We start from the raw sequence: 26140 nt of genomic DNA on the forward strand, positions 1-26140 counted from the left end.
GTACCAGAAACTCCTTTTTGTTGTTGTTGTTGTTTTTCTAAGAATGTTTTAAGAGGTGTTTCTGGAGCTGTTTCACCACCATACACAAATTCCATCAGCAGCTCCTCCATTTCCTTTATTATTATTATTTTTTAAAAAAATATTCTCAGTTAAAGAAATGTGCTGTAGGCCTATAGAATGAATCTACATCCAAAAAGGATGGATAAAGTCAAATTTGAAGACATGACAACATAATTAACATTTTACATTGCCAGAGGTCTTACAGTACAGTCACATGGTCAACTGAAATATTCTGACCATTTTATTTGATCACTTTCCAGAGTAAAAGTAACAAATTACAAATAAATTATGCTACCTAATATTATGTTGTTCTCAAAATATAACCGTGAAAAAGGTTTTGTTTTATAACAGTACTTATAGTGTCCCAATTAAAAGTGTTCCAAATCAGCGCAAAACATCCTGGAATAAATACAATGATACGTTGGAGATGTTTACCTTGACTAATCCACAGAAATCAAAGCTATCATTCATGTCAGTTTTAATCATTTTAAATGCATTTTTTCATTGGATAAATTCAGTGTAGTGTCTTATATGACACCTTATTGACCTGGTAATAAAGTGCTAATTATAACTTTTCAAAGCTTAATGCCATTTTATTTCATGAACGACAGCAGACCAAAAATCCTTTTTTTTGATGATGGAGAAATTTTTTACTTTTGATGATGGAGAAATGTTTATTTATTTATTTATTTTTGATGTTGGAGACGCGTTTATTTATTTATTTATTATTTCTATGATGGAGAAACGTTTTGGGGTTTTTTTTTGATGGCGATGATGGAATTTTTTTTTTTTTTTTTTTTTTTTTTTTGATGACGATGATGGAAAAACTTTTTTTTTAGATCATGGAGAAACTTTTGCGGGAGTCGTCCATGGATGGAGTCGTCACAACGTGCGTGAGTTCGTCTTAGCGCAATGACGTCTGCTTCCCAGAATGCAGTCTGGTAAACAGACATGGACGCACCAGGTGAAGACCTCCACAGAGGCTGAGCACTGCACTCGCTCTTTCCCACCGTCTTCTGTCTCCTTCTCCCAGTGCATCCAGCTGATTTACACCTGCCTGGTGTTACGTCTACACCCACAGCACCTAGAGGCTTGGTAAGAGTGAACTTATTGTCGATCCGGGCCGACGGCTGATGACTTCTGCCTGCTTCCTCGCTAACGCTAGTCATGGCTGGCTACAGGTTTCAGCTAGCAGACTAATGTAGTAACGGTTGTACCAGTCACAGACCCACACTGGCCTGTTTTCATGACACATCTCCTGTTTGATATAATGTGCATTTTCACACATCGTATTTACAATGAATACAGTTATTTTGTAATTTCTCTTATTGAAAAAAAATGTTGATCTTTGCTAGCTAATGGTAGTCAGCTAAGTGAGTTGTCCTGTCAAGTTGTGCACCTGGTGTTCAAAGACAAGTATTTAGTTTCTGAAGAAATTACATTACATGGCATCTGACATACTGTTATTTGTAGAGCCATTTAATTCAGGTTAAGCAACAGATAGTGGCTTGTTTATAGTGCAAGATAGGAGAAGAGGGGGGAGAGATAAGAGACTATATTTGTTTGGCAGAACAATGTTATAGTGTATACAATACACTCAAAGTTATAGTCGTAGATAGATTTTTATAAGGGCTGGATGATAGTTTAACATAATCTTTTGTTGACTTTCCATGAAATTGTTTCGTGATGCTGTGATCATATTGTGTCATGGTTTTTCAAGTTTCTGTTGTCCAAATTACTCGTTTTAAGTTAATTTTCATTAAAACTAAGAAATAGACTTGTTAAAGTTCTGCCTTTACATTTGTGAGGAGTTTTGTTCGATATGAGCAGTGAACAGTCGACCACAGTTGATTGTATTGAACATCAAATGATTATTTTTATTTGATTTTTGCATACATATGCTATATTGTGATATACTGTATATCAATATTGGAAAGATATCCTCATGGTGACATATTTTTGTTGCTAACGAAAAAAGCAATGTGTCATGAATTAAGCAATGACTATTAATCCAAATTAATTACTTTCTGTTTTAATGGTGTTTGATAATCTTCACATCGATATTGTATGACAGGTTAGGGAGCCAATTATACAAACCCCCCATTACAACAGTACTGACTGCACTGAACATGTACAAGTAGAATTTTGTAATTATTAGTGTTATTAGTTACATCTGTGTTTGGCAAGTCAAAATGTGTGCTGTGACAGAGGTCTATTGGTTATTGTTTGACTACATACTGTAGCTTCAGGATAGCCAGAGTGAACTCTAACAGAGCAGGACTTAAACCAGATGTATATGTGTTTGGGACACACTGAGTTTACCAGTGAAGACGGTCTTTGACCAGGCAGCACAACTACTTTGAAAACAGTCTATGGTCTCTTTTGGTGACATATATTATATCGAAATATTGGTCCTTTCCTTTCACCCAGATAATAATGATTAAAGAAAAAGTTTAGAGCTTTTGTTTCCTTTGAAGCGCAATTACTCATAGATTTAGACAGGTCCATGGTCGGAAGCACAACATACAGTGTTTAACAGTTGCTGTTTTTGTATGACATTATTTTACTTTTCACATGTGTACATAAAAATGGATGTTCAGAACTGGCTTACTGGCCTGTCTGAATGGAATGGAGCCATCTTTAATGTTATTAGTTACGCTTTAGCTTTCCCTGCTACAGTAAGGCAAGTCAAAATGTCTGCTGTGAGAAAGGTTTGTTGTTTACACCTTAGGCGAACTGTGGGACCGAGAGGTTTCATTCTGGATATATCATATTACTTCCACGTGATGTTGGCTGCCACAGTCAGCTTTGCCCAACATAGCTTTCAGCATTTACAAGTTGTCTGGTCTTTATTTCTTATGCTTTCCATAGATGGGTTACAATTAAAATATTTAGATTTAAGTGCCTTGACATGACCTGGAGTCTTGGACTTGGAGACGTGCTTATTTCTCCATTATTGCCTTCTGCTGTAGTTTAATAAAAGTATAATCCAGACCTGAGAATGAAACTTCTGTCCATTCTCATGCATAGGGCTGCAGCTAATTATTATTTTCATTATTGATTAATATGCCGGTCACCTTCTGAATAAATCGATTATTTAATAAATACTTAAAAACAATTTTAAAAATTATGTCACAGTTTCTAAAAATTATGTTCATTTTTACTTTAAAAATTAATTTATTGTGAATATAGTTGATGATTATTTTTTTGTCGATTGACCAATCGATTAATAGACTTATCTATTAATTGTTGCAGCTTTTCTCATGCAGTTGTAACATACAACATAGCAAATATGTTGATAATGCACTTTGAATTCAGGTGAGACTCTTGATAGCTTAATTCCAAATAATATACAATTAGTTTCCACTGAATACGGCAAGTTGTGTTCACAAGTCAAAAATGTTGCATAACTTAAATTTAAGAAATTGAGTTGAGGTTGAGTTCGTTTTGGTCCTGGTTCAATTTAATAGGCTACAGCAAAAACTTTTGATGAACAACTTTTGAAGTAATATGCAAATTTAAACAAAACTAAACTAATGTGTGTCTGTGTCTGTTTTTTTCCACAAAAAGAAGTTATCTCATTAAACATATCCTACTTCTCCCTCATTAAAAATTCCAGAATCTATGAATATGCAAATATTTTTCATTTCTAAAGTTTAACTGCTTGACACACGATGTCTCCTACTTCACTGAAAAGTCCATTTTCAGTGTTTGTGCACTAGAGGCTTCAACTTTCCACATCACAGCTGTGTCAGTCACGTAGATGCCCATGATGGGCTCCAAACTAGATGTGATGTCACAAATCATACTTGTAGGTACATGCCTTAAACTCTGATTTTCGGAGAGCACAGAGAAACTTTCCACCTTCAGCAGATTAATGTGAAAACAGCCTTCTAGTGTCAAACTCTGCACATAGATCATTCTGCACAGTGAAGCTCAAACATGCAAGTAACAAGAAGTCATTGGCCACCTTTATGATTATATTACTGTTTGTCTTGCATCAGTTAAAACAACAAAAGGTAATGGTAATCAAAAATAATGATTAAAAGGGTATAGTCTCAGTCTTTAAAAGGGATTTACTGTGGGGCAGGGTGGTTTGGGATGGTGCTTAATGGATTGGATTACTGCATAGTGGTGAAGAACTCCATGACAAGGCCTAGAGAGGACAGTGTTACCTTCCAAACATAGTCCTATAATTCCATATTCACTGATTAAGACATAACAAAACAGAGAACCTGATACTGACTCATCTTCCCTCAATATGTGTGTGCCTCCAGACTTCCTCTCCAGTGTGTGTGGCAGCCAGTGACCACCCAAACTGATGAGGATCGGCTGATTGAGTTAAAAATAAGTTCCTTTTTTCTTATTTGCTGAGGTAAGAGCACACAGCTTCTTATTATGACACTCTAATGTCAGTTAGTGTTTTCTGTAGTTAGACAATAATTATAAGCAGTTGTGACATGCTTACAGATATCACTTACTTTGAGACATATAGCAATTGTGGCATAACCCTGTTACCTTTTTACTTAGCTTTTTCTTCAAATTATTTTAAACTCGTACAAAAACATTTTTTTTGCCTGTTCACAGATATCAGAAACTAAGGGATAAAAACACACTACTACTTTTTCCATGTACAGTATACTCTTCCTTCTTAATGTCAGATTTTTACTCTGTACTCTGTAGTGTGAGTGTGCCAGAAGAGAGGTAGCTTCTCTGTCTCATTGTTATAAGCCCCCTTACTAGGAAAATAAAAACTCCTTAAATGCAATGCAGTTGCAGTGCAGCCTTCCAACAATAAATGTTGCCTTGGTGAAATATTCATAATTCCCTTTTTGTTGGGACTCCGTCAAGCTGGTTTTGCCCACTGAGGCTCCAGTTTGTACTGATGCTTTATTGGATAGGATATATTGAAGGGTAGGTGTTTATTTGATCGATTATGTGTTCATTTCACTTTGTGTATGTATGGACAAAACATTAAAAACACCTTTCTTTTAAATATAATACAAAAGTCCAGCATTACAAATTCCAAAAAGTATACAATTTTGGTATTTAATTGCATTATATTGTACAGGGGTCTCTATTTTTCTCATCATTAAATGTATATTATCAGATTGGTTTGTACATGCAGTTTGTAAAAATAATTACATATTTGTTTTTGCCGTTATTTGCAATGTCGCTGCTTTTAATCACACGTCTAAAAGGGGCAGTTGAGGAAACCCTGTGATTTCTATTTGTTTAAGATTAAGAATTTGTGATGCTTTTTAAAGACCCACTACATTTCTGGTCCCATCCCAGAGCAAAAGTCACTGCTACTCACTGTAGACGGAGGAATAATAAGGCATCAGTATGTCATATATGAAATGGTTTGCTAGTGTAGGCTAATACTTGACTGCCAGTGAAAGAAAGGCCTTGGCTAGTCTTCAAACAACCAATACTACAAAATCTCACCCAAGTGTTTTCTGATTTGTGGGGGTGGCTAAATGGGTGAATTACACATTACAGTGAAATAGACTCACTGTGCATGCTTCTTGAAAGACAACTGTTCATGTTTTGTGTTCTTTCCCACAATTACATCTTATGAAATTTTTTTATTAAATCAGTGGTATACACAAAAATACAACATTGTGTATACCACTTATTTAATATAGAAGAGCCAGTTTAAATCTCTGCTGTGTGTTGACACACTGTTTGATGAATATTATGCAAACTTCATTTTATAGTATGTTTCAAAAGAAAATAACAAGGTGCTTAAAGCTGAAATCCTTAACTTTTCATGCGTTGTCACTGTTGTGCAACAGTATCTGGCAGTGTGCTTGTTGTGTTTGCACACTAGTTGTACGTATCCAGCTATCTAGTTGAGTAAAATGTCATTGACCAAACAGGTACCTTGAACATGAATATACAGTACTGTGCAAAGGTTTTAAGCACTTCAAGTAAAGTGAAGATGCTTTCATATATTTCAAAATAATGCCAGTTTTTATTTATTAATTATCATATAAAGTGCAGTAAAGATAAAAAACCTAAATCAATATTTGGTGTGATGACACTTTACTTTAAAAACAACACCAGTCCTCCTTGGTACACCTGCACACAGATTTTCAGATACTTGGCAGGTCGGTGGTTCCTGCATCTTGGAGAAGTTGCTACAGTTCTACTGTGGATTTAGGCGTCTCAGTTGCTTCTGTCTCTTCTTGTAATCATGGACTGACTCCATGATGTTGAGACCAGGACTCTGTGGGGGCCACGATATCTGTTGCAGGACTCCTTGTTCTTCTTGTCAATAGATATTTTTTTCTGACTCTGGCTGTATGTTTGGGGTCATTGTCATGCTGCCAAATAAAGTTGGGACTGATCAGTGGCCTTTCTGATGGTATTGTGTGATGGATAAGAATCTAGTATCTAAAACTTTTGCACAGTACTGTATATTCTACCCAGTTGCCAGATTTAGATTTGTGGGGTCCAGTAACTGATAAAAATGATGACAGATTGTAAACCCAAATCCAAGCTTCAAGCCATTACCACAGAAACCTGTGAGTAATGTCAAAGCATCCATGTTTTTCTTTGGTCTACATTTTGACCATTTTAACTGTTGCTGCCAGTCGTCATCATGAAGAAATTCAGAGACTCAACATCCCCATCGTATGAACCGATAGAGCTAGATTTTCTGAGTCAGTAGTGGTGTTGGGAGTGTTCACATCTTTTTGAACAGTTTAATACGATGGACCAACTTATGACTGGGGTGTATTTATATTTAATAAATACAGAGCAGAAGAAATAAAAACATAACTTGGGCCTGTGAGACACTGACAACCATATTCAGGACAAGCTTCTTAATTTGTATTTGTATTTGTATTTGTCTTTTTTGTAAATTTAGTGTTGGTCTGAAGACAACTTTTGAACAAAAAAAAGGCCAAGGTAATTTTTGCTCAAGGTTCTTCGGGGTACATGCCAGCTGGGAAAACATTTCTACTATTTATTAAGAGGATATTTTTTTAAAGACATCATCCATTGGATATCAGAAAAAACAGCGTAGAAGGCTGCTTAAACTGGCCTTGTTATTCTGTCAAACTGACAGATGGTTGTGTCTTGAGAATTTCAGATGATATGAAATGGAAAAGAAAAATGGTTTAATAGAATCATGTAGAACATCCTTCATATAAAATAGAACAGCACCAGATGAAGACTAGAAATACTTATGCCATTTGCGAGACAGGCCAGTCAGTAAATTACTCTTTACAAGAATCAGCTGTCACTACACTAAATTTTGTGTTTGACAAGACAAGAAGAGCTTAAATTTCTTGATTTTCTTGCTTGTCATTTTTTGTTAGTTGAATTTGTGCATATTTGGGTAATATGACAAACATTTAATTTTGAAAGTGAAAGTAAACTTGACTGTGGATAACTGACTGTGGGCTTTAAAAATGTCATGGGGAATCTGTCCAAGTCAGTCATAAATCTAATTAATTAGCACATTATTCTATTGTAGATATTCAGTTTCATAACCAGTACCATTGACTGATGATAATTTAAGTCTGACTTTAATGCAATAGATCAGGCACTGATCAAATCAACTTAACTGTAAATATGTTTGTCCTGTATTCTTGTGTGTGAGGCCTCACATCAAAGTAAATATCTACAGACAAAATGTAATATATATTACTCTGACACTAATGGTAAATCCATTGATTGATTAGTTAGTGATTGATTAAAATATTTTGTCATGCACATTCCTTGTAGAGTATGTTGGTTAAGTTATGCATAAGAAACAAACCCAGGGACTCAAGACAAGACAAACATTTTTTGTTAGCAGTTATTGCAAAATCATGCACAAATGTGAAGTTATAGTTTGTTTTATGTTTAAATATGTTTTGTCTGGAGAGAAAGTGAGAAGTTGAGAACTTAACAGTGCCATCACAAAAGCAGGAAGCAGACAGTAATCAAGTATTCACTGGTGTCACACCAACACTGCTGTTTAGTAAGCTTATACTTTATACATTGAGCATCCTTATTTATTGAACAAGGTGTACAGTCAAGTTTTATCATTTTATTTATTTATGTTAGCTGAACTCACAAGTTTGGTAATTGGTAATTGATAGAATGTTGAAACTACTTTTATTGTGAACATTTAAAAGAGACTGTGAAAACCAAGCAGCTATGATGCAGTTTGCGAGGAACACTGTCATCAGTTGCATCCTGTTAAAGATCCCCTCCAGACAGAATAAAGACACATAAAAATGCTCACCTTTGAATAATAATTTGTGTCTGATATGGTTTTCCACAAAATTTCAATTACCTAATTAGAATGATTAAAATTACATCTACTTCTTCTCCCTCATCATCCAGAATCTATGAATATGCAAATATTTTTCATTTAAAAAGTTTAACTGCTTGACACAAGATGTCTCCTAATTCACTGTAAAGTCTCAGTGTATGTGCACTGGAAGCTTCAAGTTTCCACATCACACTTATGCAAGTTGTGTACTGGACCAGGACCGCCTTCCAAACTAGTTGTGATGTCACAAATCATGATTGTGAGCTACACCCCTTAATTTAGATTTTCAGTGAGCACAGAGAAACTTTCCCTCTTCAGCAGATGAATGTGAAAACAGCCGTTTAAGTGTCAAACTCTGCACATACATCATTCTGTACAGTGAAGCTCAAACATCCAACTGAAGGAACAAGAAACAAAACCATTTTTGAGTGCAAGGGGACTTTAAGGTGGTCTACTGTAGGGTTATTTTACAAAACCTATAGTATAGGCCTACTATACCATACTTATTTATATCTATTATGTGTATTTGTCGTTACTATATATACAATAATACACATTGTTGGGTAACCAGTAAGTGAACCATAGCTTGTATATTTAATCACTTCTGCTTCCCAAGGACTCTAAACACAGTAGAATACCCCCTTTTATATATTAAAAAATACAAAAGTACAGCGTTTCGTTTCGGTTTTCATCAGGCACAAACGTATCAAAATATATGCAATAAGAAATGTTCAACCACCAAGCTAAGCAGTCAAGCATTGCATGTAAAAAAAAAAAAAAAAGAAAAGATGAAAGCTAAAGCTAACTCGCCAAACCTTCAGTTTAACTGCCAGTCAACCAATTAAATCGGTGTATGTCATATGTTGTGTAAGCTTTGTACTTGTTGCGTGTGAAGTGGCCACACACGTAGGTTTTTTTTTTTTGTTGTTGTTGATGTTTTTTGGAGGGGCGGGTGCGGTGAAACAACACACGGGTTTGGCCGTGTCAATCAGTGAAAAAGTCCTCCTATCCCGAGCGCGACCAACGCTGACTCTTGTGTTGTTACATTGTAGCGGAAAGAATGTCGGAAAGGGCCGAGGATGACGTCAGGGGGGAGCAGCGCCGAGCGGCCAGGCAGCAGCTGAAGCAGCAGCAGATCCAGCGGGGAGAAGGCTCCACAGCAATGGCGACTGTTGCGGAGCGGAGATCCTTGCCTAGTCCAGAAATAATGCTGGGACAGCCTTGGAGCAAGTGGGTCGACGCCGCCAAACTCCACGGTAACGACGGTGAGTCCCCTAGCGTCCCGAATGTGCGCGTGGAAGCGAGGTAGAGCGCGACAGTTGCCAGTCCTGTGTGTTTTTTTTTTTTTTTTTTTTTTTTTTTTTTTTTTTTTTTTTGGCCGATTGCATGCAGTTTTTTGGTGGAATATGAAGAAACGCTACTGGTAGCAACAGCACAGGCAGGCAAGCAAGTGCAACTATTTATTTGTCTCTGTGTCGGATCGCCTCATTTTCAGGTGCTGAATCGGAGGAAAGTTTTAAAGACCTCGGGAAAAATCGAGAAGCCATGCGTTTGTGCAGAGAAGGTGAGTGTTTTTTTCTGTCTAGGGCCAAAGGTGTATTTTGGTTCTGGGGGTTTGCACACATACACACGCACACACACATGGATTCAAGCACTTTATACGCGTCGTTCGGCCAAAATTCAAACCTACTGTACATCAAGCGCGTCCTGAATTGACTGTACAACCGGATATAATTAGTGAAACATGTGTCTGTTATTCGTGTGGTAGTTGACATTTACATCTGTCCCTAAAATAACTTAACGGCTGTAGTTGAGCATGTTCCCCAAACATAGTAATAACATTGTCATATTCTGTTAGGAGTATGCATTTTAATGGTGGGTGACTGGACTTCATTGTTTGTAACAGCATCCACATTTCTGCCATTTTACATAAGAATCCACTTCCACCATATTTTATGTCTCTCCATAATACAAGAGCAAGGGTACCACTAATTTGAAAGTTAATGAGAAAAACACTTGTACAGTTGATCAAAAAGAGAATCTCCTAAGGGAAATATTATTGTTGAAACAGTGAGCGGGACGTTTTTTAAAAGTCTCCTCTTCATCATAGCTCTATTTAAATTAGCTGAGGTCACATTATGGCATGTCCCTATCTCACACGCTGCCTCCACACAAAACACGACTGACAGTGATGTTTTTTTAATCATTTATTCTGAAAAATATTGAAAGCAAATTGAACAAAATGCTAAAATTAAGATTTTAAGGTTTTGATGTCTTTTAAACTACTTACCCACTAACAAGCATGGCTGACAAATATAAACCTGAACGTTTGCCATCACAAGAATAAAAAATAAAAAAAATCAACCAGATTAATCCGATGACAGTGTGTTAGTGTGATTATGCTCCTGCTTTTAACTATGAGGTAAGGTTAAGTGTGTGGATTATTCCAGGATGTTTCTCTAAAGCTCTGACCTACAATAAGGTAGGTTATTTAGCTGTTAGTGTTTTTGAACGTTACGTTTTGTTTCATTTTATAGTGAGCAGTAACAGGGTAAGGTGCAGTCATGACAGAATAAAGAGAAAGGACATCATCTAACATTAAGTGATAAAGTCCACAATGCCAGTAGCACTCATTACCTCGCTTCTGAGCCACAGAATGATTTCACATTAGTTTGTACTGCAGTTTTATTCTTTGCTACACCTCGGTTAACATTAGCTGATTTATTCCGGGTTTAGAATGAGCTTCACCACAAAGGTATATTGTTAAAACAATAAAACTGCATCTTGTTTAATTACAAATCAACAATCGTGCGCCATATTTAAGGCCCACCAAGCTCTAAGGTTGACATCAGAATGAGCCAGTTGTCAAGGTGTGTTGAGCCTGTTCAATTCACTGAGAATTAAATGAATGAATGTTAAATGAATTTTGTTTCTCTCACTGTGAAACTGAATGTAGTTTGAATGTCGCTGAGCTAATGTCTATCTATATGCAGATAGCAGGGCAAACTTTTAAAAGTGTGTACCCTCAAAGATGTTATATTTATTTTTCTATTTGGTGCATTTCATCCACAGCTACTTTTAATCATTTTGCTGTGTGGATTTTTGTCCCTAGCTAAAGGACATATGAGCAGTGACCTTCCTGTTATGGGATAGTCATTGTAGCTACTAGGACACCAAGATTAAGATTCGTCATTTTCTTTGGGCTCTATTTCTAAAGTGAGTGTAGGTGAAGTAGGTTAGAGTGAAAATAATCTTATTCTCTGTTGTTGTTGTTCTAAAATTCTATGTGTGTGTAATTTGGCAGAGAGAAATGGCACTAATTAAGCAAAAAAAAAACAAACCATGAGGATCAACTTCAGACACATCAGTAATTCTACATTCAACAACATAGCAATCACTGTGGTGTGCATAATTGTCAGGTTGACAGGTTTTGGATTTGGGTGACTTGTAATGTAGAACACCTTTCGGAGAAGACTTTGTCCAACATTTGGGAGGCACATGTATGTGTTGGAATGAGTTTCTGGTTCTTAACGATGTGTTTGCAGAAGAGGATATCTGTTTTAAGTTACATCTCAATGAGGAATCACCATCAGCAAAGATGAGAAAAGCACAAAGGGATTCAGGGGAGCACTCAGTCAGGTCACATGATTTTGACCCGTTCTTATGATGTCATAATTATGAGTCAAGCTTTTGGTTTCTTTTTTTTTTTTTCTTCCTCTCCACGTGTTGCTGCAAAGGAAAGGGTTAATTGCAGGCTACTTGTCAGGGCACTTATCTAATGTTGCATTTGCATTGGTCAACAATGTGGCCTGTGTGCATACCCTAAGACCGTTGCACAATTCCAGTAGCAAATGTCCCAGAGGCTCCCGGTGACAAGAAAAATAGAGCTTTCATATTTCATAGTTGTGGCTGCTACAGGCTTGCGCAGAACACAGAATATTTAAAATAGCATTATACACATATATGTTAAGACTGCGGACGCTTTGAGGTGGTGTGTGACCTATACAGATGTTGTCTGCTTTATGGTTAAGAAATACTGTCTGAACGTGTTTTCATATTGTTGTATCTCCAGGTCAAGAAAAGCATTTTCAGAGGAAGGCAGAGAAAGAATGGTCATTTTAAATTCAAGGCTGTTGGATCACTGGACGTGCAACTGGCTTGAAACATGTCTCTGTCATGTAGCAGCGTCTGTCAGTGACTGTTGTTTGTGTCATGGGGCTGATCAACACATGCTGTTCGTGACAGAAGTGTGTGCGCATGTAGAATGATATTCATGCAGTGTGTGTGTGTGTGAGAAGTAGGGGTATTACAAGTGGATGACTACACCTCTCCACAATGACTCACCACCAGATTCCTCCTGTGGTGTCACCGCCATCCTAAAACACACAGGCGATTAACACGCATACAGCATTTACAACACATTGTTAAAATGTATGGCAATAATGAGTGATGAATTAACTCATCATCTGTCCCGTTTTTTTTTATGAATTTACAGTAGCATTGTCGCAGTCGGGGTAGCTGGGAAATGTAGTGCCAGTGTCAGCCACAGGTCAGACTCAGCCAGCGTGCGTGCTGCTCAGAGGCAGCCAGAGCTGCTACTATTCCACCTAGATCATTCATCACTGCCATGGATGAGGATGCTGAAATTAACTGGACTCTCATTCTCGTCCTCTGTCTCGCGCTCGCAGCCTCGCTTTCTCCTCATCGAGCGCAGGTCCTCTGCTCACTCTCTTTGTCTCGCCGAGGCTTCGGCCTGCTTCTCTGCTCTGTTTCTCTCTTGTGTTTTTTCTCTGCCGCGCTCATTTCTTGGCTTTGCTCCGTTGTTCTGTTTCTTTCTCCTCTGCACTGACTTCCTTTCTCTCTCTATCCTTTTTATCTCCTCCTTGCACAAGAAGAAAATGGTAGATTGAGAATGGGGCAGACACAGCGGCGTTAGACCACTTTTCAAGTCAGGCCATTTTAGCGGTACAGTTCAGCCGGTGCCAGTGTGCTGAATGCAGAGTGGTAAGCGGATCTGGCCGGGTTGCTTTTATAGTTGAGCAAACCATTTGGAGAACACTCCAAGTGAACACCATCAGTAGTTTGGGAATGAGTTTCGTTCGCCCTTGCTATTGATCCAGTGAGGAAATGTAGTTGGCTTGTTCGACTCCACAGTTCTTGGCCTGTTTCAGTGAAGGAATTCAGAGAAGGTAGAGTTGTAACTTTTAACTTCAATTGGCTAATGCTACAGGAGAATGGCTCACAGAGAGAATAAGATGAAAACAGACTAGTAAACCCAAAAAGTTGGCCAGAACTTTTAGGCTAGCCTCCAACCGTTGCTCTAATGGATTGCACTTCTGTGACAAGCAACCAGTGAATTCTACCCTCCACATTGTGTTTCTCCTCTTGTTCTCTTCTGCAGAGCAGCCAGACCCTTGATTGTACACATCAGCAGCGTGCTCTTCTACTCAAGTTCTATATAATTTAAGTGAAGACATTCGCCTCCTCTCTGTGGCCGACCCCAGCCGCTGTGAAAAAATGGTCTTTTCGCTCCACCGCTGTTGAAGGAGACACTTAGCAGAGTGGCTTCAGACAATTGACATGCATTAAGTAGCATCAGGCTTGTCAATTCATCCACGCAAGACTGCTACTGACCTCCCTGAGAGGGAACCCCGCAGGTAGACCCTTTTATATGGTCTTTGCCTAATGGCCCTCATCCCCTCCCGACTCGGCCAGTGATGTTTGGAGAACCCTTGACGGCCCTGGCAGAGTACGTATTCGAGAGGGGCTCCACTTCTCTCCTCTTGTATCCTCTCCTCTGCTCATCTCATCATCACGCCCCAGGCAATCTCTTAATTAGCCTTCTTAATTAGGTGGTTTCTGGTTCTCTGCGCTGGGGTAAATTTTGATCACATTCTGGTGAGGAGCGGCACTTCCCTCTGATTTGTTCGAGAGTGTCTTGTGAAACACGAGGCTCGGTTCAGATTATTGGGTTGGTAGACACGCTGGAGCTGTAGACATCCTGTTGATGTACCTTTGCACTCGTGTGTCTTGTGCTTTTCAGGATAGAAAAACTCAGATCTCTGTGTCCCCCAGAGAGAAGAAAAGCAACGCTGAAATCAGCCATTTTTTTTCTAGTTACTCGTCATTTCAGTGAGCCATGGAAGGAGGCACTGTGCTGCTGTATGAGTTGTCAAACGTTTTTAGGGGTCCATGACCCTGTGTGTGTGTGTGTGTGTGTGTGTGTGTTCACACTTTAATTATTACTCCATGATATCGTCTTGTGTTAAGCATAAAATGGCTTTAGAGGAGGAGGTTTCAGATGAGTCCTGACTCATGAGAACGTGTCGAGCATTACTGGATAAGCATTGCAGTATTGGATTTTAAGCATTTCAATACATCCTCATTTTGACATGCAACTTCCAGAACCTGACAGGCTGTAATGAACACCAACATCTCTGTTTTGATTTTGATGTTTTTGATTTGTTGTATCATCTAATAATACCACATAAAATTGCAGTATACACATATTAAATCAAACTCTTAAACCTGAATATTCAATAGGATAAGGATGGTTTAAAAAAAAGAAAGAAATATCAATAAAAATATATAATATATGATATTTGAAGGTCAGCATCCACCAAGCAGTCAGTTCGTAGAATGCAGGAAGAATGTAGGTTAATTAGATATGATGATGATGGTGATAAAATTCATGATTGAGAGAGGGTTTGACTGTAAAAATCACAGATGCCAGAATTTTGTGAATGAAGACTTTTAACACGGGGAGTGTGAAAGAGATTGGGAGAAATTACCTGTTAGAAGGGCAACACAGGAAGCATGATATAGGGAAAAAATCTTCCTAATTCAACTTTAATCCTCTGTAATATTCCTGTTATTTAAGTCGCAGATCAAGTTTTGTCAATGCAGTGTGTGTTAATGTGGGACAATTGTTCTTTAACAGCAGGTAACCTTTGGATTGCTTGCTCGACTGGTTCTTATCACCAGGACATGTTTTCCACGATGAATGGGGACTAGTGCTTGGGAGTGATCTGTATTTACAAATTTTACATGTACAGACTTTGCTCCTAAGGTTTCCTTGTGTGAGCTCATCTGTTTTTTGATGGTCTTAACATGAAATACACGTTGACATGTATGTGTTTTGCACTGCAATGACGTCTGAGTTCTGGCTCAGGACATAACAAAAGACCATTTTCCTTTTTGTGGTTTGTTGTGTCATGCAAAACGATTATGCCATCAAACTGGAATTATCCTATCTCAAGCTATTACAGTGTTATGACAACAAATGACAGATATTTCAGTGTCGAGTCTGCTGCCAACTGGGGCACCTGGTGAACACAGATCTATTTATTTTTTTGGCTCTCCTTGACTTGTGCCCTGTCTGGTTGATTCTTCCCCTGTGCACAGACATGCCCATATTTGGCCAGTGTCCCGCACAGGACGACTTCTACCTGGTGATGTGCAGCCACTGCGGTCAAGTAGTCAAGCCCCAAGCCTTCCAAGCACACTATGGTAAGTCCCATGCACATGCACACACAGTCATCCTTCATGCAAACACCATGCAGTGCTATGTTTACTAGTTTTTAATTTTATTAATAAACCAATAGAAGAATGGTAAGTAAGTAGTAAACAGTTTTCAGCATCTGTAGGAATCTCCTGCTTAACCTCTATACCACTGCAAGGCCGGTTGTGATATTTCAAACATTAACACACTGTGATATTACTTGTCCCTCCGCCTTTCTGTTCCCCCACCAGTTTTCCTCCTCAACACAGTAACCTGTGAGGAGGGCACCATAGACTTTGATTTATTTATTTATTTACTTGACCCTCTGTCTCACTTGTGTGTGTGTGTGTTTACAATCCCCCTGTTAATATTTGATGTGGCTCTCTCAGTCTTCCCAGTAATGTACTATTTTTTATAACATACAGTGCAGATCAGATTTCTGGGTTTGTGAATACTTTAGGAGTGTGTGTGCATGTCAGTGGATAGTTACATGGGATCTTTGACTAGACTGCTAAAGTAAATGGATGAATTATAGATCTGTGAATAGTGATTGCATCACTCTGGATCTCGCTAAAACCTGACGGTGTTCATGGTGTTCAGTCGCTTGAGCCATCTGTTCACTCGCAAACTCATTTCCTTGAAATGGTAAGGGAGCTTGCATGTAGAGAGTGACACCTACCATGTCCTGTCATGTAGGGCTGGTTGGTTAAAGTATGAATTTATTTTGAACAATGTCGATTTTAGAGGACATAAAGTTGGTTCATGTTACCTTGTTACGGCTTCAACTTTTGTTAGGATCTGATATTGGGATTCAGTATCTGCATCAGAAATTTAATGTTTAATCACATTCTTTTAGCATTCTCTTCTTACAACTTTTTTGTCTGCAAAAATTCAGATTTAGTTTCACTCAGTGAAGGATTCTTAGTGTCGTGCGTTCTCCTGTAAGTGTGACAGCAATTACAGTTGTCAAGGTCAGCCACAAGAGGGAGATATAACAACACACTGCTCTTCGAGGAACTGTCCATGCTACTGTCAACAGCACTCAAAGAAAGGACTCCTCCTACTCTGCTAAACAATATTAGTCTGATAGTCTAAAACCAAGTACTACAGCATCCAGTTTTCATACCTGCCTGGTGCTTTTGAATGAGAAGTAGACAAACAATGGGACAGAATTACAGAACCTATGAAGTAAAACAATACTTCACAGTAGGTGGCTGTTGTACATCTTGAACAGGACAGTGTTCTTGATGCAGACCGTGTACAATTTGATTCATGGAGTGTAAGCACCCAAAATGAACAGTAATTTTAAGCTTAGTTCTTTCATTCATGCGTAAGCAAATGATAAATTATATTGTTAAGCAAGTATTCTTTGTAATGAATATACTAATAATGGATATACAGTTATGATATGATGGATATATATATGTACATATACATATATAATTCCTAAAATGCTGGGCATTGTAGCTTTTTGCTAATATTACACTGACAGGAGTGAATAGTGCATTTGTTTGGGACTCTTTAAAGCAGCAGACTTTGCTTGCTACGCAATATTTCTGTTGTATATGGCAGCAGGACGGTGTATGTGAGATTGAATCAAAAACAAACTACAGTTCCCAGTGTTGATGGTAATGTAGTAACATGTCACCCAGTGCAACAGTGTGGCCCAGTGATGTGTTTTTAAGAGGAATAAGCTATATCAGGGTGTGGCAATATAAACAATACTTGTTAGTGGGAGCAATTTATTGTTGGGTTTGGTGTTTTTATGAGATTTTGTCACAATAAAGAATAACACCAGACTTATCCTTTTAATAATATGTTACACCCATTTACCATCACATATATGCTACTTAGATATTATACAGATTTAATAATGCAACTCGCTGATCGAGCAACCAATGGTGGCTCCCTTGAATTCCATTCAGGTGGAAGTTGAAAGCACCAGAACTGTCTAACGCTCAGTTGAATTCTGTGGCTATGCTACTATACGTGGCCATACAGAGTAGGAGTGCTCTCCCTGTGATTTTCCTCCCCTCTTCTTTCCTCTGATGCCATTACGGGAAGACCCCATGTTGCGCTAACACGGGGCAAAAGCACTGATCTCAGCACCATAGAGATGGTCTCAATATGATTGTTGCGTGCTTCTTTGAGCCCATCTGTCTCCCGTTAGGTGTTTGTGCTTCTCGACTGAGGCTGATCCCAGCAGGGGTGACACTCACCGCAGAACGCGAAAGCTGCAAGCTCGGCTGCCGTTTTATGCATTCATTTATGAACTTGTCGAACAAAGGCATGTCTCCTCGCAGCTCCGCTCACACGGGTTGCCATGGTTGTGCAAACACACACACACACAGATGTTTAGACACGCATTTACAGATCATGCACCTTAAACTTAGATTCCAAGAAAACAAACCACGAATATTTGAGGCTTAAATATTTATTTTATTCACTAGAAAAGAAAAATTATTATTGTTACACATATATTTTACAGAAGCCACGCCATGCTAGGACTTGAGCATGGTTTCTCTAGAGACGGTAGTGAGGCCGTCACACTTGTACGTTGATGTTTTCCTCTAACTCCCGCAGCCAGGGATTCCCCTTAGCATCGAGCCAACTGTTTGTCAGTGTGAAAGAGGATATTAAGGCTCCTCCTATTCCTTGTGTCTGTTGTTTAGTTTTTTTTCCCCCCACATTTTTCTTGACTCCTCTTTTATTTCCTTTACACTGCCGCTGGTGTTGGCTCTCTTCTCTCAGTGTTAGTGCTTTGTGGACAGAGCACTGAGTGTCACGCTGGGGTTTCCTGGTGTGAGTTTATGTGCGGGGTGTGCTGTTGACTGTGACCGGGACAGGACAAGACAGCAGGAGAGGGAGGGAGGGAAATGAAAGGCATTTGGGTTGTTCGGCTGCTAAGGAGAGGGAGGGTAGATATCTGGAGTGTGTCGTGAATGGGTGTGTAGAGGGAGGCCCTTAGGTGAAAAGAGGGCACTCTTAAAAGCATTTTTTTTTTCCCTCTCTCTCATGAAAGGGAAGTTGGAAGCAGTTTGAATGTGTGTATGTGTTGAGAGGGGCTGAGGGAGATTGGGAGTGGCAGCTCTGTGTGTGCACATGTGTGTTAGTATCCCTTCCACTGTTTCTGCAGCAACAAGCTTTTTTGCAGCTCACCTGCTGAGACTGAGATTTCGCCTACAGCCTAGTTCCCAGTTACACCATGCAGTTAGCCCAGTATAAGGTTAGCTAGCCAGGCTCACACCCCGCCACGGTGGCGTGCTGCTGACACAGACGCTCTCTATCAAAACCTGTTTGTGCTCCTGAAGCTGTATCCTCTTACATTCACTTTATGTTCACTGGTATTTTTATCCACCTCTTGTTCTTTGCTGTTTTTTTTTTGTTTTGTTTTGTTTTTTTACCCTGCGCTAAATTGTTGACAACAAGAGGGTCAAGTCAACCTTCAGTCACCCATTTCTCCTCAGCGGACACCTCTCTGTGTGTCTCTATATGGATGTCGCTCTCTCTCTCCACTTATGGTCAGAGCAGCAGTAGTGTTGGCCTGGTCAATGTGACCCTTCTATGACCCCACAGGCCAAGTATATCTTTTAGAGAGCTGCTGTTGGGCCAGGATTCAAGACTGTGGTGCAAGTTGCCTCTGAATTTAAAAAAAAAAAATGCTCCCATGAGGTTACTGTTTTGCTTTTTTCTTTTGTTGTTTCTGCTGTAGCAGCTAATGAACTCCATGAAATGAGTTTTTGTCGTGGTGAAATGAGTCTATCTTGTGGAACAGAAGTGGAAATATCAATGAAATAATTGCAAGCGTGCAATTTTGTTGTTGTACGCTGTGACTAGAAATAGTTAGGGATGAGAGCTTCCTTTGAAAACCCAATGCTTGTATGATTATTGCAGGTGCACACTCAAAGGGACCCCTGTTTGATGATTTTTGGAAACCATGGTGCACTTAATCTTTTTTTTTTAAAGGTAAAAATTTGTTTTGGATGCAGGCAGTTAGTGATGAGCATTTTTGTTTCCTTCCTTCTATTTTTACTTGCCATCCACTGCTCAGTATCATCCTAACCTTTTCTGCTGTCACACTGCTTTTTATCAGTTTGCACAGTAGCAGTTCTAAGAAGCACAGGCAGGAAATGAAGCTCTTGACCTGTTGGTTGGTTCTATTTCAGGCTGAGCTAGCATAGATGACAAATTCCTCCTATTTGTTGTTAAGGTAACTTCTCAGAGGAAGATTTCTATGTTCCTGTGTGTCTTGCTTTTTCTCGTGGCCTAATTTATTATTATTGCCAAATTTAGCCATATAGGATAGTCTGTTATTTTGTTAGATCAAAGATTTGCAACGCTTTATTCTGATAATGTAAGTGATTTGAATATTATGTCTTAATGCCAGCCTGGTTTGTACTGTCGATCCAGAGAGAAGACACAGTTCGGCCAGCAAGCCAGCCTCCACCTCGCCCTTCCCTGTGTCGGGCAGGAACCGGAGTAGCGGCAGTGGGCTTGGGCCTGGACTGGGCTCGGGATCTGTAGCTGGAGTGGCGAGTGGAGGGATCCTCAGCCGACCCTCCACCGCTGGATCCAGCTTATCCTCCACTTCAGCGTCCTCCTCCAATCCCAAACTCCTCAAACAAGCCAAAGATAAGCTGCCAGGCATTCAGCGAAGACCTCCCTTCCCCCCCTTCAGGATGCCCCAGCCAGAAAAAATGTAAGTTTGACAGTGTATTGCATTATTGCGTGGTGTTATGGTGGCACAATATGGAGATCTTCACTAAGACTAAGAACACTACTAACACACGACTAAGAATGAGCGAATGAAACGTTTTTATACCGAAATTGTGAGTTTCAAGAGCACCATTCTCAAATCCCAAGTACCACGATTTTGATTCTTGAAACTTGTATAATTAAGCTGTACCAAATTAAAGTTCAGGCTACTAACTGTTGATTTCAGCAACTATAATGACAACTGTCATCAATAAATTTACTATACTGTTAGCTGTAATTATAAATCTTAATAATGGACAGCTGGTGAGCAGAGATATCTGAATCTCCCAGTTATACACACATGTCATTGTTTTGTTATCCTTATCCACCTAAGAGCTCTGAATCTGAACTTCCAGGATTTCTAATTTCTGTCACTCTGTGAAGCTAATGTTAACTCAGGCAGGTACAGTGGTTCCCTGTCAACAGTATCAGCAGTCTGATATCTCAACAGTTTGTCTTTATTACAATAACTATGCAGCTGTTATTCTATAAAAAAAAAATTAGGCCAGTGAACTGGAAGTTGACTTTTTACTAACCGACTTCTAAAAACAAACAAACAAAAAAAAAAAACCCAACAACCACAGAATGACCTCGACAACAAGCAACAGGAACAGGAAGACTGTTCACTGATTTTTCAATCAGTGTGATGAAGTACCTTGATTTTTGTTATATTTAATTCACTGGATTAGCCAAAAACTGATGTTATCTGATCTTTTAACAGTTTCTCAATAGCATTTTCCAGAAAATGTACTATATCATAATATATGTAGATATCTTAATATAAATGTTACATCTTCTGTGATAGATTTTACTTTATTGCCCACCCGTATGTGTAGCTATGCTTAACCATGATGATCCTCCCTGATCTATACCCAGCTTTGTACTACACTGAGTAATCCTTGAATGACTGCGTAGTGAACAAAATAGTATAATCATGACAGTGTTGTAATATAATTCGAACATCTCACAACTCTTAAAGCTCCTCTTCATATCACATGATGTCATATCACAGGAAGTGTGTTTAGGATCAGAAAAAGGCAACACATTTTGTTCTTTAATTTGTGTCTTTGAAGAATGATGGATCATTAGATTTATGTTTTGTCCTCCCAGCCCCATCTATGTGTGCACATTTGTCTCTTACCATGCGTTTCTCACTGGCTCATTGTTTCTAACTCTCGGCTTCCTCCTTGCTGCCCTCTTCATTTCTGTAACCTTCTCTTCCAGCCTCACCCCGGCTGTCAAGGTGGAGAAGATGCATCTGAATGTGGACTCGTCAGCCAAATTGGTGCAGGCCCCCGCCACCACCTCATCCTCCTCTACATCCTCCTCTAGCACCACTGTGAGCTCCAACACTACCACCATCACCACCTCCTCCTCATCAGCCCTTAAACCAGGCCTTAACTGTCCCTCCATACCAAAGCCTCCCTTACTGGCTCCGGGTCAGATCCCCAACGGCAAGGGCCACCTCTCAGTTCTTTCGGAGAAGAAGCAGGACAGCAGTAGCAGTGCCAGTAGCAGACGCCACCTTAACAAGAAAGTGGCAGGTCAGTTGGACACACACGCTGGACACACATTGTATTCTGTTTTTGCTTAAAATGATTTGTTTTCTCTTTCTCTTGTTTATTTCATAAAAGAGTAAAGGGTCAATTATAAGAGCAAACATGGTTCTTTATGAAATTCTTGTGTAAAGTCTTGAAATGCCATCACTTATCTATTACTTTTGCTAATAAACTCAGAAAGTTACCTGTAGACACAATATCACATGTACACATGTATTACATATACCAGGTAAAGACTTGTGTTTTACGTAACACAACTTAGAGTTAAGTAAGTTAACAGAGCAGTTGATTTTTAACAGTGCATATAAGGTAACTAACAGTCTCCTCTCCTGTGCCTTCAGAACGTGAGTTCAATCCAGACATCCACTGCGGCGTTGTGGATGTGACGGCACGGAAACCATGCACAAGATCTCTAACATGCAAGGTAACCATTCTCTGTTTGATGCACTGTGTACTTAGGACTTCAAATAACTGTGTCATGTATCATTTAATGGATAAGGTTGGTTCTATTTTTTAGTTGCGTCACAAATCCCATGAAAAGACCACTTTAGTCTGTCTCTCAATATTTTCCGACTTCCCTATCCAGTAAATGGCCATCAGCCTCAAGCCCATTCATACCCAGTGAGGATGTAAATCTTGGAAGGCAGGTCACAAATAGTTTTTTTGGCTTTGTTTTCTGAAAATGCTGAACAATTTCCTAAAACAGTTTGGTTCTGTAGTTTGTAACTAACTGACTAAATAAACTACAGTGTCTGCACTCACCATAACGAATGTCATCTAGTGCAAAGGTGCAGCTCATTGATGTGTTTTTAATAGTTTTGGACAACAATGGAGCTCCACAGTACAGAGGAATAAGCTATATCAGATACTTGTTAGTAGGACCAGTTAATTCTTTGTTTTGGTCTTTTCATGGGATTTGTTAACAATTCTTATACTTATACATTTTTTTAAAGGGACGTTTATGATTATTATCAGCAAAGTCACATAATTGTGCCGTAGTCTCAGAATGATCTCTGTCATGTACAAATTGGAATAAAAAATAGAAGTGAACGTCGGCAAGCAGATCCTCTTCTATAATTCAATAATTCTGACCTTTGACCTTTCCAATGTCCCACCAGACACATTCCTTAAGCCAGCGGAGGGCGGTGCCAGGGCGGAGGAAGCGCTTTGACACATTGCTGGCAGAGCACAAGAACAGAGCAAGGGAGCGGGAGAAGGACAAGGAGAGAGAACTCCACCAACCCCATTCCCAGCAAAACCCCCCTCTCAGGGAACCACACCCCTCCTCCCACCTCGCCGCTGCCCATGACGTCCACCAGGTGGCTCATGGCAATGGCCCTGCCCCAGACGCCACTAAGCCTTTGCCAACCGGCAAACCTAAATTTCATAGCCCTGGTCTTCCACGGTGAGTGCTACTCAAGCCCTGTTCTTGTATTTTGTTTCATCTTTTATGTACATATTACATGCAGTGACACCAGACAAACTAGGCTTCACCATGTTCAGCTTATAAGATAATGAAAATAACCTGACACACACTCTCTATCCATCAGACTAAACAGCAGTCACAGCGGTAGTACCCCCGCAGACCCTGCAGTAGTCCACGAGTCACCACACCATCCCCAAACTGCCCCCGACGGTTTTTCCCGACCCTCCAGTGACGAGGGAGAGAACGAGGAGCGGGAGGAGAACGCTGACAAACTGGACTGTCACTATTCAGGTTATCACCCTCGACCGGCAGCTGTAAGTGCTCTCGACAGTCATTGGTCTAATCCACAATTTATCCATATTGTCAAAACTTTTAAGCACTGTTTATACAGCACCATTGTGTTTTATATAAAATTTGCAATTGATACCCTCTGTCTGTTCTCAGTACTGTACCTTTGGAAGTCGACTGTTTGGGAGAGGCTGTTACTCCTTTGACCGGAGATGGGACAGAGTGCGATGTGCCCTAACCACAATGATGGAAAAGCATGTCAACTCTCAGATGTGGAAGTAAGTCTGTCCTGCCCAGATTTTGTTATGTCCCACTGTGATGTGATGCCTACATTGAGGGTCATAATAATTTGCCATCTTTTCTGTTGGGGTCAGCATTTCTGACATCATAGCTAATAAATTATGTTCCTCCTTGTTGCAGGAAAATCCCCTTGGCCTTGGAGAACACCTCCTCCGTTGCACCTACCCATAGGACAAGCACAAATTCCCACAGTAGCACTCCCTCTTCAGGCTTCCTGGGCCCTCCTGCCACCTTGCCCCAGACTCCCTACAGCCAATCCTATGAGGGCAAGTCAATGCTCTCCTATGGGACCACCTTAAATGCCCGCAGCTCCCCACAGGGCGGGGCTGAGCACCCGGCCTACGGCACCACACAGGCCCGACAAGTGTCTTCGTCGCCGCAGATGCCTTCAGCCCACTCGTCCTCATCCTCTTCTTCTTCAGCTCCTTCCCTAGCCTCAGGCCGGGCGCTTAAGTCCCGTTCCTCCAGCAGCAGCACTACCAAGTCGTCATCGTCCTTCAGACCCAAGGAGATCTCCTCTGGCTCCTCCACACCCGTCATCCCCAACTCAACCGGTGGGGGCAGCAGTGGAGCCAACAGTAACAGTAGCAGCACTAGCTTCAGCTCGGGGAAGAAGAGGAAGATCAGCTCCATCCTCTCTTCATCCCATAGCTCCTCTGAATCATCCACTTCTAATGCCAACTACTCTTCCTCCTCCTCCTCTTTCAAGAAGAACTGTGCAAATGTCGGCAGCTCAGGGAGCACCTACCACCACAGCTCATTAGGTCCTTCATCCTCATCGTCATTATCCTCCTCCCACAGCGGAGTCCACAGTGTGGGGCTCAACTGTGGCCCCACTGTGCGGACCAACTCACTTAGTCTCAAGGCTGAGCCTTCTGGAGGTTCAGCAGGTGGTTCCTCGGGGCCGTCAGCACGAGGTCCTCCCTCGGGTAGCTCTGCAGAATCTATCAAGCGCATGAGTGTGGTGATGAACAGCAGTGACTCCACCCTTTCCCTGGGGCCTTTTGTCCACCACCAGTCCTCATCTGACCACCATACCAGCTTCAGCCACCACTCCTCAGATGGGCGCCTTGAGGGCAAGAAGCGGAAAAGCTCTCCAGCCTCCAGCGGCATTAATAGTGGAGGTGGGGGAGGAGGGATCGGAGGAGGAGGGGGACCTGGACCAGGTAGACCCAAGGTGGCCAAGTCTCCTGCCATCAACAACATCCATGGGAAGCATGGGCGGAGCATTCCAGGGACGCCAGGGCTGCCCAACAACTCCCATTTACATCAGGTGAGTTATGTACTCTTTATCAGTCTGGATACATTTTAATGACAGTGAACAACTTGTGTTTCCATGACAGATATATGTCTCTTTAAATTCTTCTCATACTTCAAAACTGCACTCACTGTAACTGACTGTACATGACTGTGATGATTTGTAATTTGAAAACAAATTAAAACAAACAAGTTGACGGCATCAACTTAGTGCTCTGGGCTCTTGTGTGAATTTTTTAGGCTAAATTTATGAAACAATCAATAGATTAATCAATAATAATGAATATAATTTGTTGCATCTCTAAAAATCTGTGAATATGAACACCTTAATGAAAATTACTTCCAACTTTGAAAAATCAAATGTTAGTATTGGACTAGTTATTAGTAATGTCTTGCACCCAGTGCTGGTAATATGGATTCTTTGAAGCAATGTAACAGCAATGAGAAATTTCCCCAGAGAGACCAAATTATCTGTGCCCAAGTTGCATTAGTTAAAAAACAGAAAAATTGCTGAAGTCAAGGGGAACAGTTAGAGGATGCCATACTAATAAAAACAATGGCCACAAGTCAAATTTGACCAACTGGCATATGTCTTATTGTGAAAGGTATGTAGTTGACAAATACTGCTAACTGGCATGTAACCTCAACACTTCCGTCACAGTGTTTGCAACAGGAGATTGATCACTTTAGTTGACTGAACATTAGTCCTTTCTATTAACTGA

The 26140-nt window shown here is 40.1% G+C and overlaps 1 protein-coding gene across 2 annotated transcripts in view; it reads left to right on the plus strand.

The window, feature by feature from the left end:
- Window positions 1-982: 982 nt before the first annotated feature.
- LOC122980440 (ataxin-7) overlaps window positions 983-26140 on the plus strand; it is a 28479-nt gene continuing 3321 nt past the window's right edge. The window contains exons 1-12 of one of the 2 annotated variants that reach the window (XM_044348466.1): window positions 983-1155; window positions 4338-4435; window positions 9385-9597; window positions 9828-9896; window positions 15737-15841; window positions 20244-20532; window positions 21813-22132; window positions 22489-22571; window positions 23266-23552; window positions 23698-23887; window positions 24018-24139; window positions 24282-25434. In XM_044348466.1, the coding sequence (XP_044204401.1) occupies window positions 9393-9597; window positions 9828-9896; window positions 15737-15841; window positions 20244-20532; window positions 21813-22132; window positions 22489-22571; window positions 23266-23552; window positions 23698-23887; window positions 24018-24139; window positions 24282-25434 (2823 nt within the window). In that variant the 5' untranslated portion in view covers window positions 983-1155; window positions 4338-4435; window positions 9385-9392. The remainder of the gene's footprint in view (window positions 1156-4337; window positions 4436-9384; window positions 9598-9827; window positions 9897-15736; window positions 15842-20243; window positions 20533-21812; window positions 22133-22488; window positions 22572-23265; window positions 23553-23697; window positions 23888-24017; window positions 24140-24281; window positions 25435-26140) is intronic. The other variant, XM_044348468.1, reaches the window with a different exon arrangement.

The sequence above is a fragment of the Thunnus albacares genome, chromosome 4 (genome assembly GCF_914725855.1).
Source record: "Thunnus albacares chromosome 4, fThuAlb1.1, whole genome shotgun sequence".
NCBI classification, from domain to species: Eukaryota; Metazoa; Chordata; class Actinopteri; order Scombriformes; family Scombridae; genus Thunnus; species Thunnus albacares.